Raw genomic sequence first — 16,518 nt, forward strand, 5'->3', positions numbered from 1 at the left:
AGGGCGCTTTTATTTTAGTCATTCAAGTGTTAAATCTTTAACAATGGTTGGTTGTACACACCAAATCATACCCACATCATATTTACAATTTCATTTTGGTGACCCAACTTTTAGATCGATCTTATTTTGGTCACTGATTTTTTTTTATCTTGGTTCGAGTAAAAAGAATTAAGGATTAAACTAAAAAAGAGCTAAAAACTAAAAAAATGAATTAAAACCTTGTCAAATAATACCTGTTTAACTTGTTATTAAAAATTCTAAATTACTTTTTTTTTAATCTGAAATTTTAAATTTCAAAACATCAAAATCAATTAATAAATTGTTAAAATTTTTTACCTCTTGATAATTGTCAATCGATTTGTTACTATAATATTAAGATTAACTAAATTAATTAATTCAATCTTCTTAATTTTGAAAATTTTATTTTATGTGCACAAATTATCCTTAATGAAATCAACTCAAATAACTTATATTTAATAATTTTCTTCTAAACTTACAATTTTTTTTTATTATATAATCTCAAAGCCTCTATTCTAAGCTTAGCAAAGGAAAAAATCATTACATTTAATTAAATTAATTGCTTGTTCTACGTTTGAGTAAAGAAGTGATGAAAATAAATTTGGGTTTTATTTGATGTTGAAGATAAAATTAATTAATTAAATTAATTGCAAATATATATATATATATTACTTTTAGCTTAGCATGAAAGATTCAAGATCATATAATCAAAATAATTTTTTGTTCTATAGACAATTATTAAAGATGAATTATTTGATCTAATTTTAATTTTGAAACATAAAATAAAATTTTAAATTTTAGAAGGAGATTAAATTAATTAATTTTAATATTTTAGTAACAAATCGATTGACACTATTATGGGATACAAATTTTCATCAATTAAATTTATTGATTTTGATATTTTGAAATTCAAAATTTTAATATTGAAAAAAAAGTAGTACTTTCAACAAGGGGATAAACAAGTTCAATATGAAAATTTTTTTAATGCATTATTTTAGTTTACACCATCTTTTTACTTTAATCCATAATATTTTTTACCCTTAAAAAATATTTTTTTGAGTGACAAAAATAAAAACGATCTAAAAATTAGACTATTAAAATAAAAGTGTAAACATGATGTGACATGTATACTTAACTGCTATTCGAGATTTAACGCTTCAGAGACTAAAATAAAAACACCCTAAATGTTAAGTGACAGAATTATAAAGATTTTTTTTTCGAGTGACCAAAATGAAAACATCCTAAAAATTAAATGAACAACTAACGAATTTACCCGAATTTGTATTATCCTAAAAGTTATTTCCAAAGAAACCAACTTTAATAAAATATTAACAAAAAAACTTCTTCAATACCACTTAATTATTAAATTGAATAAACTAATTTTCATAAAAAAGGAAAAAGAAAAAAAAAAGAACAATGAATGAGATTGACGCTTTCTGTCTACAAAACTATAATGACAAAATGAAAATAAAAAGATAAATATATTAAAAATAAAAGATACACGTGGCGAGTTCCAACTCAACCATCTAATCTAAATTTAATATATATATTCACATAATAAAAAACCAAAAAAATGTTTCGGAGATCCGTCGGAAAGCCAATAAATTGCGGGTAGGGTTGAACAAAATTCGATTCAATTCGAAAAATTCGATAAAAAATTTAAATTTTGAATTAAATAGTTCGAGTTATTTGAGTTAATTAAGTTATTCGAATCAACTCAAATAAAAAATTAAGATCAACTCGAATAAAAAAATAAGTTTTTTTGTTTAACTCGAATATGAATTACACAATTCAAGTTATCTAAAAATTCGAATAAGAAAAGGTAAAACTATGTCGTTTTAATAAATGTTTATTTTTTCTAAAGTTAAAAGACAAAATTACGTTATTTTGATAAATATTTACTTATTAAATTAAAAGGTAAAACAATTATATTGTTTATATAATTAAATAATCTTGTACTTTGTCTATTATTTAAATAATCAGTCCATGTAAATGCAACATTGAATATAAATAATATGATTCGTTAATTCGACTTAACTTAACATGAAATTTTTTCACTCGATTCAATTCGAAAAAAATTCAAATTGAATTCAGTTGCTAAAATATGATTCATCAACTCAACTAATTCGATTTTTTTAACTCGATTCGACTCGACTAAATCGAATACTCACCCTTAGAGCAACTCCAGGATTTCAATGAATCCAGAAGTAACTCGAGCAACAACAATAGCAGCACAGCCCGGACATGCAGGCGAAGTGCAGACAATCCTAGTGACAGAAGTACTACAGCATACCCTCGGCCATCTGCTTCGCCTCTTTACTATTGAAAAAAAAAGCCAAAGTACATCTCCAGAGGTTCTGAAACAAGCTCCAGATCGGAGCATTCACCATTTTAGAACATTAGTGTAAAGTTTGTTTAAACGAATGTAAACTTAAAAACACCAATCTTCCCCACGCAACTTGCAAGTGCAAAACCCTTGAAACATGGGGTGCATATAAGTCCGATCAAAAATCCAAAAGATTTGGATGATCCGGGTTTAGGTTTTTTTCTTGTCATTTAGGGATTTTAATCTTGTCTTTCTGTTCTTTTAGATTTTCTTTAGTTTTTTTTTTCTTAGATTTGATTCAATGGGTTTATGTAGTGGGTAAATGGGTCGGGAGAATATTCATTTTTAAAAGGATAAACTCTAAAAATAAATATTTTTATTTGCTTCAAATTATATTTTAATCACTTATGTTTGAAATATTACATTATCATTTTGTTACGAAGTGGTCATTCTACCGCTAAACTCTATTACCTCCTTAATGATAGTCTTACGTGATAGTCTAAATGAATTTTAAATACCAACTTAGATGCCCTACGTGACCGTCCAAATTAAATTTATTTAATTAAAAATTTATTTTTACCCTAGCAACTAGATATTCAAGTCATTTAAAATCTATTTAGACTGTCACGTAGGATTACTATTAGGGAGTTAATAGAGTTTAATTGTAGAGTGACCAATTCGTAATAAAATGATAACGCGGGTGATTGAAAGTAACATTTCAAATATTAGTAACTAAAATATAGTTTGAGGTAAACAAAAGTGACTATTTTTTAAATTTATTCTTTTAAAAATTTAGATTAGATAGTTCAATAAGTGCTTGACATACGTATATTTTATTTTTAATATATTTATCTTTTTATTTCCATTTTGCCACGTCAGATTTTTAGACCAAAAGTGCTAATACTATTAATTATTGTCTTTTATTTATTCACTTTTAAAATTAAATTAATAAGAATTAATTTCGAAATTGAGAGAGATTGAAAAGTTGTTTTTACCTAAAATATTTCACAAAATATTTCACGCCTGTTAAATGGACGATTAGTGACAAGTGCTCTGCCTCCGCAAGGTTTTGATTGCCGTCATCGCCGCCGTCTATTATTCCTTCCAACGTCTTCATCCTCTCCACTTTCCTTGCCTTCACTGGTCTCGCTTAATCCCTCAAGCTCCACACTTTGGTACTTTCCCTTTTTCTTTTTCTATTTATTGGCTTAGGCATGCGGTGAAAGAGAAAAACCCCACCAAATTCCCCTACTGACATTTTTCAGAAACTTCTGATAGTCTATCCATACTTCCAGGAAGCTTGAAAAAGCAATAAAGCTTAAGCAATGGCCATTCCGTTTATTATAAACAAAGTTTTGTTGAATAAATCCGTCCATATCCAGCGACTACTTTCAAACCACCACCATATGCTTGATCTTTTGTCAATGAGAAGGATGTGGTACCAACAAACCATGTTTGGGTGGTTTCAAATCAAACCAATGACTTCCAGTAGACGAGTTCAAGACCGTAGCAAGAACAAAAGAATTCACTATCTCGAAATTGTAAAAGAGAAATGGAAAATATTATCAAAAGTACTGTTTTTGATGGAACTTTTAAAGAAAGAAACAGAGATGGTTATCCCCTTAAGGTCATTGGACAAATACAGGAAGCAACTTAATTTGCCAAAACCACATAAAATAACTGATTTTATTAGGAAATGTCCCAAGTTGTTTGAATTATACAAGGATCAAAGGGGAACCTTATGGTGTGGAATGACTAAAGAAGCTGAGGATTTGTTGGAAGAAGAGGAAAGGCTGATTGAGGAACAATCAACCAAAGCTGTTGAGTATGTTACTAGGATTTTAATGATGTCAGTTGATAAAAGGATTCAGTTAGATAAGATTGCTCATTTTAGGAGAGATTTTGGTTTGCCAATTGAGTTTAGGACCAAGTGGGTGAATCAGTATCCCCAACATTTTAGGGTGGAAAAATCTAAAGATGGGGTTGAGTTTTTGGAGCTTGTAAATTGGAATCCTGCTTGGGCTATTACAGAGTTGGAGAAAAGAACATTGGGTTTGAATGATGGGATTGGACGTGAACCGGGTATAATTTCTTTGCCTTTTCCTTTGAAGTTCCCTCCTAACTACAAAAAGGTGTATAGACATGGAGGGAAGATTGAGCATTTTCAGAAAAGGTCTTATTTGTCTCCCTATGCAGCTGCTAGGGAGCTGAAAGCGGGGTCATTGGAATTTGATAAGAGGGCGGTTGCAGTTATGCACGAGTTACTTAGCTTTGCCATTGAGAAGAGATTGGTGACTGACCATCTCACTCATTTTCGACGGGAACTTGTGATGCCACAGAAATTGATGAGGCTTCTTTTGAAGCATTTTGGCATCTTTTATGTTTCTGAAAGGGGGAAGAGGTTTAGTGTCTTCTTGACTGAAGCTTATGAAGGTTCTGAGCTGATTGAGAAATGCCCATTGTTGCTTTGGAAGGAAAAGGTCCTGAGCTTTATTGGTTATAGAGGAAAGAAGAAAGAGGTTCCTATTTTCAGTGACCTGTCAGACATGGAGGAAAGGGATATAATTGAGGAAAAGGATATAATCGAGGGTGATACTGAGATGGAAGACACATGTGCAGATTTTGAGGAAGAGGAAATCATGGGTGGTTTAGATGCTGTTTCACCTACTAATGATGATGAGTTGGAGATTTCTCATGTTTGCAATTCATACAAAGGCACTAGTTAAACTTGAGGTTATTTTCTTTTGCACGGTTAGTTTTTGTGTCACTTCAGTCAAGTTTGAAAGTTCAAAGACGTCATTACTTTTAAATGAAAAAATTTAAGCAAAGCTTATTGCCTCCTTGATAACTGTTTGTAAGTGTTTTACTCTGTCTTTTTTCTAGCTGTTATCTTCCCTGTGCATAGAAGTTATTTGTTGAAAATGAGCTAAAAGCTTAATATGCATTTGAAGTAATAAATGTTAAGATATTCACAGCTCATGTTGTCCCTTTAAGCAGTCCTCTGAGTTCATGACTTGTAGCTTCCTGTATCTGAAACTAATTGGTGGTTCTTGATAAGAATTCGCCATTTGTTTCCCAAAAAGTTTTGACTGCTTTTCACAGTGAGGTATATGGATTCCTGCTGGGGTTTCAATTATATATGCATAGATTCCTAGGTAATTTGTACCCAACATGGATGGATAGCAATTAATATCACATACCATATTGCTTGCTTCTGATATTTTGATATTCAGATTCCGTTTGTTGATTCTGAAATTTGGAAAATAGTCTCTCCATTGTTTGGGGATTTAATGGTAGCCATTTGAAACTTCTAACCAATGTTTAGTATGGCGCGTTACTTATTATTGGCAATGTTGCAATGACTTACATTTTCAATTGTGACCTTTTCTTTTTGCGCATGAAGATATGTTATCTGATTGAAGCTCACTTTATATGAATAGAGCTTCTTCACTGTACTTCTATTAATTGGTCTTATCAGATACAAGCTTTTCTTTTAGAGTGAACACTATAAAGTCTATAATAGTAAAACCTTTATGAATGGATTGTCTATTCTCGAAGAACTGCTGATTGGAACATAGGCCTATCATTTTTTGTTCAACTATATTTTTCCGAACTATTTCTTGTCTTTCTTTTGTTTAAACAATTTATTGTTTCAGATATTCCCCTCTATTCAGATTGCATGTTCAGCTAGCAGACGGGTTTATATATACGGGTGCTTTTATCTTGGATGTTAGCAATTCTAATTTGCAAGATTGCATAATAGCATGAGTTCTCAGTACGAAATCTTTCCTTCAACTTGGGATTTTGTCTGGGTTTTACAGTGAGCAATTTTCTTTCACTTCATGGGTTTACATGAAGTTTAAATATCTGTTAGAAGTCAATCTTATTATTACCTTATGACAAGCACTCATGATTGTGACTAAACCCTTACGTAAACTGTGACCCAATTTTCCTTTTCTCAGATTGAAAAAGAGAACTCCTTCAACAGTGGAAATATTTAAAGTGAAAGGACAGCAGAAAAGTTCTGAGACATGAAGGTCATGGCACAGCAGCAAGAAATTCGGCCAATAACTGGATCATGTTCCATTTTCATACTGGTAACTCACATACAATTTCTTTGGCCAAACTAGAATATTTTGTAGAGTCTATAGATGCCTAAAGCAAATCATGTTATTTTAGATTTTAATGAATGTTTCTGTTGTGATGAATTAACCCTGTCCAGCATACAATCAAATTTGAAAGCTACTGTTATCTAATTGCCGCCTTTTGCCAAATGACATCCTATCATATCCTTTCAACCGGGAAAGAAACTGATACGTGGTAGAACTTTTATGATTGTGACATTTAAGATCTTGGAAAAGATTGTTTTTAAAGCTATATTTATATTATTCAGTCTAACCTAGCTAAGTTGAGTTGAGTAAAGCTTCCATGGTCTCATTCTCAACCAACTTGTTTAAATGAACATGGAATTCTTAACTACACATTTAGTGGTTTCACATTGTCAAACTGCAGGGCAGAGAGTGAGAGACTTTATGCATGCAAATAACAATGGTGATGATGATGGATATCATCTGAATTAAGTGTAGTTATAATTATTAATACAATATAAGTAGGTTATCTCTCATGTTATTCGTATGTATGCAAAATGCGTGGAAGAAGATAATGATGATATTTAGTTATAGAAGAGGCGCATTGAGCAAGCTCAATGTGTAGTGTTACAATTTCAAATCCCTTGTTATGTTTTCGCTAGACTTTGCTGATTTTTATGTTGAAATGGTTTTTGTCATGAGTTTTGATGTATTTTTCATATTTTGTATACTTTTGCTTTATTTATCTATTAATTGAAATGTACTAAATAGATATCGGAACTTTTGAATTGATAAATTTACCCATTATAGTATTAATTAATATGTTACTAAAAGCATGAGTTTGGAAAATATTATTTATTATATTACTAAATTGACATTAAAATATTATTGTGTTATTATTAAATTTTAATTATTAGAAAATATGTTGCTTTCTTGATGTCTGAGTTACTTTCAATAATATACCAATAAAATTAAAAACTTCTAATTATAAAATAACATCGTATTTTAATTAGAGTACTAGCTAATTATCACAAAAAAAGAAATTGAAAATTATTATAATTTTCTTTTAGACTTTAATTATGGTTTGAAATCTTTTTATTATAATATTATAATATTATTTTACATGAATTATAATTATTTAATGAATTAATAAATACATGCTTATATAACAATATGAACTAGTTCCAAGAAAAGATGGTGGTTGTTAAACAATAAACAATAAGTATAAACAGCTAATGACAAGTCAGCTGGTAGCTTCAACACAATCAACTTGTCATTTAGGCCTCAACTGCTTATGGACCCTAATTTAATCGCTACACAAATTTGATTAAGGTAATATTAAATCAGTGAATTTGTTTTAATGCCAGTAAAATAATATATTGCTTAAAATAAAAATTAAATGAATTTTACGAAAAATGATTTTTGAAAAATAATTTACTTTTTTAGTGTGTAGATGAATCTATGTAAAATATTTGTTTTGTTTGTTAGATGTTTTGAAAATATTTTATAAAAGCTGCTATGAAACAAACATATTTTGTAATAATCAATGTCATAATTAAAACTGAACTTAAATTACATATATTACATATATGAGAATACATATTGACACATTAGAGTTGTAAGGGATAAATGAAGCTAAATATTATTTAAACAAATACTCATATTTATATTTTTATACTAGGTTAAAACATGTCATAAGTCTTTGTATTCTTCTTAAATTTAAAATTTAGTGCATGTACTTCTGTTTTTGGGTTAGTCTTACTTTTTAGATATCAAAATTGAGGTTTAGTTGTTAGCATTATTAAAAATATTTTGTTAAATTTATGTTCATTATAACGTTATTTTTTAGTTACATGAATACCGAGTATTTTTATTAAAAATGTGACATTAACAAAATTGAAAAAAATAATAACAATATTAACAATTAGACTTAATTTTTAAATCTGAAAAGTAGAGAGATTAAATTTTTTAAAATAAAAATATAATGACTAAATTTTAAATTTGTCGAAGGTTGACCGACTTGTTACACAAGTAGAAAACATATACATACTTAATTCCAAGTTGGATGATTAAAAGAGGCATTTAGTTTCAAGAACATATGTCATTTATTAGTATATGTGGTAGAACAAATAAAGTTCAGTTAAAATCTTTCTTTTTGGAACAAAGCCCTGGCGGTAACAAATACATATAAAACAATTGGCGCATACAAATAGAAAATACTTCATATAACTTATCCAATCTCTTAACTACACACGCTTATAAAACTGTAACCAAATAAGATAAATATTTTATTACAAATTCAGTTAGAACAGAGTTACATGCCACCTCCAAAACATATGTATGTTACAAAACAAAAACAAACAAAGCTCACTGCAAAAATTGCTTCTTCTGGTTAAGTTCCTTTTACAGGTCTACGACGACAGCCCACTTGGAAGGAGGGGAAAAAAAAATGGAGTAAGTTCAAAAGAACTCAACACTTAAATAAGAACAGATTTACACTGCAAATTAATAACACAGACTAATACATTTAACTCTACATGCCAAGACACATGGGCGAACACCCCCATTTCATTGGCGAGCACTTAATCATGGCGGATAACCTTCCAGGCGAACTCTTCTTCTAGGTCCATACCTTCTTTCATAACATTGGGTGTATACTTATATTTTTCCCTCCAAAGACAACTATAACTAGAGGTGAGAATGGGCCGGGTCGAGCCAGGCTCGACTAAAAATTCGGGCCCATTTGCTAGGTCCAGGCTTGACCCGGCTTGAAAAATGGGACTAAAATTTTGCCTAACCCCGACCTAGACAAAAATGCTAAAACCTAGACCCGACCTGGCCTGTCCATATTAATTTTTATATTATTTTTATATAATTTTAAAATATATATAGTACATCAAAAACACTAAAAACATAAAAAAAATATTTCTCAACAAATTGAAAATAAATTTTAAAAAATATGTATATTTAAATAACACTAAAATAGATGCAGCTTAACAAGCAGATGTCTTTAAAATAATAACAAAATTAACAATAAAATAAGTTTTATACAATATCCAAACAATAACAACAAAATAGTAGCAACATAATAGTAAAATGGTAGCAAAATAGGGAGAAAATAAAAATAAAATAATATTAAAAAAGTAAAATTTTTTGTCCTTTAGTGAATTCGGGCTGGGCCTGAGCCAAAAATGCCTTACTCGAGGCTCGACCCATTTTTTAAACGGGCCTTAATTTTTTGTCCAAACCATTTTTTGGGCCAATATTTTTGCCCAAACCCTCTCACATTTCGAGCAGGCTTTCAGGCCGGATCAGGTGGCCCGACCCATGCTCACCTCTAACTATAACCTTAATAGAGCTGATGTTTCTTCTCCAACACAATCTTTCTCATACTTACCTTTGTATCACAAACATCCCTTCAGGCAAATTCTTACATACTTTCAAGACTTACTAGGGTGTATTCAATAAACACATAATCAATTCTTATAATTATGCTACATTTTCAACAGAACAATAGGGATTAGAACATATTTGTTAACAATTAACCCCTTCTTTTCTATCAATCAATACACGTGTCAAACAACACATATAGAATCAATTTAACTTCTTCTTTTCGTAACCTTCCTTGGGTTGAACCTTAGACCACATATATCAGAAGAGATCTTACGTATCATATCATTTCGAACACCTATATGTTTCCGTGAGTTCAAGGCTCTTTACCATGGTTCACAATTAGCATGTCCTATCATAGGCATCACCCATATCGTTAGGCTGGTTAGCAACTAATATGCCCTCCCAAACATAACACACATGCCAATTGGTTAGTAACTAACATACCTTACTTATGGTCGCCAAATTGGTTAGCAACTATCATGTCCTACTGGTGACCCATCATACATTCCCATCTGGTTAACAACCAACATGCTCTACCAATGGTCACACTTATTTGCCATTCTGGTTTGTATCTAACATGCCCTATCAATGGCTCATCTTATTAGGATACTGAGTTCATACCCTTGAGGAAGTCATATGAATTTCATGCCACAAACATACACACACAGATAATTATATACAACAATTCTCAAAGTTCCAAGACTCTGGTCTTACTTGAACTCTAGCTATAACAACCACGCTTTAATGTTATACTCAAGAAAGAATAGAACATTGAGAAGAATAACATAGTTTGGATACTTGAAAATGAATTCAATGAAGTTTTGCTACTCTATCTCAACTGCTACATACACAACCCTTTCTTACTAATTAGTCACTAGCTGTTTCATTTACCACAAATGATTCTTCTTAAACAAGATATAAGAATATAACAGAGCAAAAGAAAAGAGAAGAAGATCTCCCACTACAAAGGTCACTACTGATATTTATATCTCACAGCTTCCTCTCTTAGGGCTAAAGCGTACGTAACATGCAAAGCTAATTCATATTCTAACATGACCAACATAATCATTATAGGTTTAATATATATAAAAATAACCATAAAACTCTAATTAATTTCTAACTAGATTCTAGTAAAAGCGCAACTAAAAAAAATAGAAATAGGGGTGAGCAAAATTCAATTCGATTTGAAAAAATCGAAAAAATTCAAATTTCGAGTTAATCGAATCGAGTTAATCAAATTATTCGAGTCAACTCGAATAAGAAATTTTGGATTTCGAGTTCGAGTCTAGTTGAATTTTTATAATTCGAATAACTCAAATAATTCGAATAACAAATTAGTAATAAATACCCTTTTAGTCTTTGTCAATTTTGAAAATGACCAAATTGGCCTCTCAACAAAAATTACAAAAAAATCAAAAATAAATTTCAAAAATTGAAAATAATTTTTAAAATTCAAAATATTTATAAAAATTCTAAAATTTTTATTTTTTTTAAAAAATTATAAAATCTAAAAAAATCTAAAAAATATATAAAAATTTAAAATTTAAAATTTTTAAAAATTTTATAAAATAATAATTTTGGAATCTGTGGTTAATAATTCAAGCTTATCATACTAAAATATCTTATTATTATTATTATTATTATTATTATTATTTTGCTTTAAAAAATTTTCAAATATATATGGTTTTAAATTCATGTGCTCTAACATGGAAATAGTTATATTGTAACAAGATTTTAATTTGACATTATTAAGTTTCAAATTTAACTCGATTCGACCGAACGCTCACCCTTAATTCGACTTATCCGAAAATCTAAATAAGAAAAGGTAAAACTACGTCGTTTTGATAAATGTTTACCCAATAGTCTTACTTCCCTTCCCGAATCGCACCACTTTTCCTTTTTCTTTTACTCAAAATTAATCTAAAAGTTTGTACTTCATATGCAAGTTAAATAATGGGTCCATGTAAATGCAGCATTAAGTATAAATAATAAGATTTGTTAACTCGACTCGAAAATTTTTGACTCGATTCAACTCAATTAAAAAAAAATCAAATTGAGTTCAGTTGCTAAAATAGGATTCGTCAACTCAACTAATTTAAAATTTTTTAACTCGATTCGACTCAATCGAATACTCAACCATAAACAGAAATCACATGTGCACAAACAGACAACATTTAGATCCACAATTCCCTCAATTCACTACTGGTGTACTCAAACGGAAGAACTTAACACACAAACTTACCAAAAGAAACATTGATTGGTCTAGTTTTTCACAACGACCACCCTAAAATATAAAGACTACAACTTAAACTCCGCCTAAAAAGTGAAACATAACAAACTTACCTATAAATCAAATAGTCCGCCACATACATGGCACACAACCAATACAAATACCTCACTGGCGGATAGAATATAAATCAGTCTTACCTTGACTTAAATCTTAATTTAACTTTTAGCCCATACAAATCATCAACAAGACTACGTCGGGCGGGATATCACAATTATAATAAATATTTATTATTAAAATATTAATATTGAATATTTTTCAATAATATATGAAGAATATTATTTAAACTTATTATTTTTAAAATTTATTATTAAAATAAAATTAAAATATTAAACAATTCATTATATGATTAGATATGGATAATTAAATATGTAAATTTAATAATATTGAAAATTATAATATTTTATTAAATTTAAATATTTTTAAAAATAAAAAATATTATTAATATAATAATATTAAGTTTGATTTAAGTTAATTTTTAATATAAAAATAAAATCAACTATAAATGAGCTCTTTATTGAAAAATGACATTCATTTTCGCTGACCAAACTATTTTTTGCATGAAACAAACATAGAAAAATGTAAAAAAATAATTTTCGAAAACTATTTTCGGTAAAACCAACAAATTCTAAGTTTTAATTAATAAAATACCTTTTTAGATACATAATATCACAAGAAATAAAATGTTCCAAACCACAGCTTTGATCATAATTTAGTGTATAATTTACCAGCTGATGATGATAAACGAAAGAAACCCTGTTCAAAGTTTGAATTAGACCAGATTTCATTGAATTCAATACTTTTAGGCAGTTTAACCTTTCAATTGCACCACCAAGTTGGTCTGCCCATTAACTATACTCTACCCACCATCTTACATTAATATTATTATATATATGCATATATATATATAAGCCTGGATCTTCACCATCCTAGCGATTAATCCTGGCTTTAACATGGCTAGAAATAAGCAAGATCTCTTGTCACCAGAGATTGTGAACTGTGGGATCAAGTCCTCCGGGCCTAATGCCGGTTCCTTAACCTTTTCTGTCAGGGTTCAGAGGCGTATGCCGGATTTCCTTCATTCAGTGAGCTTGAAGTATGTGAAGTTAGGGCACCATTATCTGATCAATCATGGGATTTACTTGGCTAGCATACCAGTTTTGGTGCTTGTTTTTAGTGCGGAGGTGGGAAGCCTTAGTAGGGAAGAGCTATGGAAAAAGCTATTGGAAGATGCCAGCTATGATCTTGCCACAGTCCTCTCTTTTTTCACCGTCTTTGTATTCACAATTTCTGTTTACTTTATGTCAGGGCCTCGCTCCATTTATCTGATTGACTTTGCATGTTTTCGTCCTCACGATGACTTAAAGGTTAAGAACTTTTCATGCATGAATGAAAATATACTTGCATTTCTTGCTATACGAGAAACAATTCATTTACGTATACCCTATTCATATTACATTTCAGGTGACCAAGGAGCAGTTTATTGAAATGGCAAGAGCATCAGGCTAGTTTGATGAGGCTAGTCTTCAATTCCAGAAAAGGATTTTGAAATCATCGGGAGTTGGGGATGAAACTTACCTTCCCAAGGCAGTGATGTCTGATGAGAACAATGCAACCATGAAAGAAGGTCGCTTGGAAGCCTCAACTGTGATGTTTGGGGCACTCGATGAGCTCTTTGAGAAGACAAGGATTCGACCCAAGGATGTTGGAGTTCTTGTTGTGAACTGCAGCATCTTCAATCCAACTCCGTCTCTCTCTGCAATGATCATCAACCATTTCAAAATGAGAGGCAATGTTTTGAGCTACAACCTTGGTGGGATGGGCTGCAGTGCTAGGCTCATAGCAGTGGACTTGGCTTCGTGACATGTTGCAAGCGAACCCGAACAACTATGCTGTTGTAGTGAGCACTGAGATGGTTGGTTACAATTGGTACCAAGGGCGGGACCCGTCTATGCTTGTTCCGAATTGCTTTTTCAGGATGGGATGCTCCGTTGTCGAACTGCCGCCATGACTATCGCCGTGCCAAGTACAGTCTCGAACACCTTGTACGGACACATAAAGGTGCTGATGACCGCAGCTTCAGGTTTGTTCCTATTGTTTTCTTCAACCATTCATGTCTTGATTGCTTAACTTTTTGTGATCAGTTTAATGCTACATTATAGCTTGGTAGATAGATGAATAAGGGTCTTATAAATTTGTATTATATGTTTACAATAGTCACGTTTATGTATATGTTCACATACTTTGTTTCAAAGGAGCAAAACATTTTCCCCTTTCTTGATTCCTTTTTTTGGAAACTTTCCAACTAGTTTTCCAGCCATTGATTACACCTTAGACTTTATGGAGGTGGTACAGGGATTTAATAGATAGGCTCCATAGCTCATTCTATTGTGGTTATAACTTATAGGTACTTGAAATGTTGGGAACTCCAATAATAGGTTAAAATCTTTTAGCTATATCTCAACCCAAGTTTAAACTCCTTAAATTAAGGTATTGTAAACTCTTAATCTCCATGAAATCAAATCACTGAATTTATGTTATCTATCCAAACTACCTGTTAGATTACTTGAGTGTGTTGCGTTTGGCATTGTGGTTATATACCTGTAGTTTATGTTAATGTTTTCCTTATTGTAAATTACGGCTCAGGTCTATCTACCAGGAGGAAGATGGACAAGGTTTTAAGGGGCTTAAGGTCAACAAAGATCTAATGGAAATCGGAGGAGATGCCCTCAAAACCAACATCACCGCACTGGGGCCTCTCGTGCTTCCCTTCTCCGAGCAACTTCTCTTCTTCGCTACATTAATTTGGAGGCACTTGTTCGGTGGGGATAACTCCAAAGCATCACTGTCACCATCGTCAAAGCCAGACATCCCAGATTACAAGCTTGCATTTGAACACTTTTGTGTGCATGCTGCGAGCAAGACTGTGCTAGACGAGCTGCAAAAGAACCTTGAGCTCACTCAGAACAATATGGAAGCCTCAAGGATGACATTGCATCAGTTTGGTAACACTTCTAGCAGCAGTATATGGTACGGATTGGCATATTTGGAAGCTAAAGAAAGGGTTAAAAGAGGAGACAGGGTTTGGCAGATTACTTTCGGTTCAGGGTTCAAGTGCAACAGTGTCGTTTGGCGTTGCATGCGCCGTGTAAAGAAGCCTTCCAGGGATAATCCCTGGCTTGACTGCATTGACAGATACCCTGTAGTACCTTAAACTGCGTTGTAGCTTGGCTGATAATAATGGAATTTTTATTTTTTTCTTACTCTTGTTAATCACATGGAAAGGGAAGTCGTTGGAAGCTTGGTTTATGGCAAGGTTCTCCAGCGTTTCAAGATAATTCAATCATACGAAAAAGGTTTGAATTATAGTTGGTGGCAAAAAGCCTAAGATGGCTGATACTGTTCTATTCAATTTTATTCAACCTGGCAAGTAATATCTTCCATGGTTTTTTGGAATGAATTTAAAATGAAAAAAAATTTTATTTTTGTGTGTTATTTTATATATAGGCATAATGGTTTATTTGATCTTCTAATTTTATATAAAAAAATTCATTTTATCCCTCTATTTAAATTTTCATTTTTTTTAACCCTTAACTTCCATTATTTGTCAAATCATTAACTCTTAATTTGCATTGTTTGTTAAATCATATCTACAATAGATGGAAAAGTTAATATTTATTAACTTTGCTGATGTAGCATCCATGTTTATGCCACATCTTAATAGATGTTAACTTTTTCATCCATTTTGAGGTGATTTAACAAATAATTAAGTTCTGGAGCTAAAGGAGGTGAAAATTTAAATGAAAAGTTAAAATGATTTTTTTTGTAAATTTAAAAGGTCAAATACATCATTATATTTAAAACCAGTGACACATTTGTGTCACAAGGCTAGAACTTTCTTCTCGCAATTTGTGCAACCTTAGGTGAGTTCTTAGATTCAAATCCGCAGTCTAACTCTTCCAAAGTGAGAATTCTCATAAAATTTCTCTAAGGCATCGAAACAAACCCAAAGCAAACTAAAAAAGAAAGAGCAAAAAAAAAAAAACAACAACAACAGAAATAGCGCACACACCAAGTGCTTGAGTAAATACTCTAAAATATATTCAATACTATGAATGGAATGAATACAAATGAAGTGGGAGGACTCTATTTAAAATTAAGCTCCCCCAAATCTAATAGAACAAATCAAATTACATCAATGATTGAGTTTAGTTCCCATCTACAATAAGAGAGTCCTAAGGGATTTAAAGGGGCTTTGAATATAGGTGTTGTTCCTATTTTACCAGAGGGGTTTGAGTTAGCTTTGCCTATCATATTTGGCCTGAGATGAAAGAAAAGATAGGTGATTTATCTTTTCAGAACTATCGCCCCACTAAGAAAAGTGTTCTTGCGATAGGTCCTATTCC

At 31.1% G+C, this 16,518-nt stretch overlaps 1 protein-coding gene and 1 pseudogene across 2 annotated transcripts; both read left to right on the plus strand.

Annotated features, from left to right (window-relative positions):
• Nucleotides 1–3,337: 3,337 nt before the first annotated feature.
• LOC107961623 (protein WHAT'S THIS FACTOR 1 homolog, chloroplastic) lies at nucleotides 3,338–7,173 on the plus strand. 2 transcript variants are annotated; one of them, XR_005928586.1, is made up of 3 exons: nucleotides 3,338–5,077; nucleotides 6,001–6,164; nucleotides 6,307–7,173. XR_005928586.1 is itself a non-coding variant. In XM_016897675.2 (2 exons), the coding sequence occupies exon 1, from the start codon at nucleotides 3,670–3,672 to the stop codon at nucleotides 5,068–5,070; it is 1,401 nt and encodes a 466-aa protein (XP_016753164.2). In that variant the 5' UTR covers nucleotides 3,338–3,669; the 3' UTR covers nucleotides 5,071–5,077; nucleotides 6,307–7,172. The 2 variants fall into 2 exon arrangements, 1 of the variants encoding a protein (XP_016753164.2); XM_016897675.2 differs by lacking the exon at nucleotides 6,001–6,164 and having other exon boundaries at nucleotides 6,307–7,172.
• A 5,892-nt stretch (nucleotides 7,174–13,065) lies between these two features.
• Nucleotides 13,066–15,470, plus strand: LOC107962996 (3-ketoacyl-CoA synthase 10-like; annotated as a pseudogene).
• The last annotated feature ends 1,048 nt before the right edge of the window (nucleotides 15,471–16,518 follow it).

This window comes from Gossypium hirsutum, chromosome A06 (assembly GCF_007990345.1).
Source record: "Gossypium hirsutum isolate 1008001.06 chromosome A06, Gossypium_hirsutum_v2.1, whole genome shotgun sequence".
Classification (NCBI taxonomy): domain Eukaryota; kingdom Viridiplantae; phylum Streptophyta; class Magnoliopsida; order Malvales; family Malvaceae; genus Gossypium; species Gossypium hirsutum.

Excerpts from the sequence above, each read along its gene's own strand:
- LOC107961623 (XM_016897675.2), top strand. The coding sequence starts at position 3,670 with ATGGCCATTCCGTTTATTATAAACAAAGTTTTGTTGAATAAATCCGTC.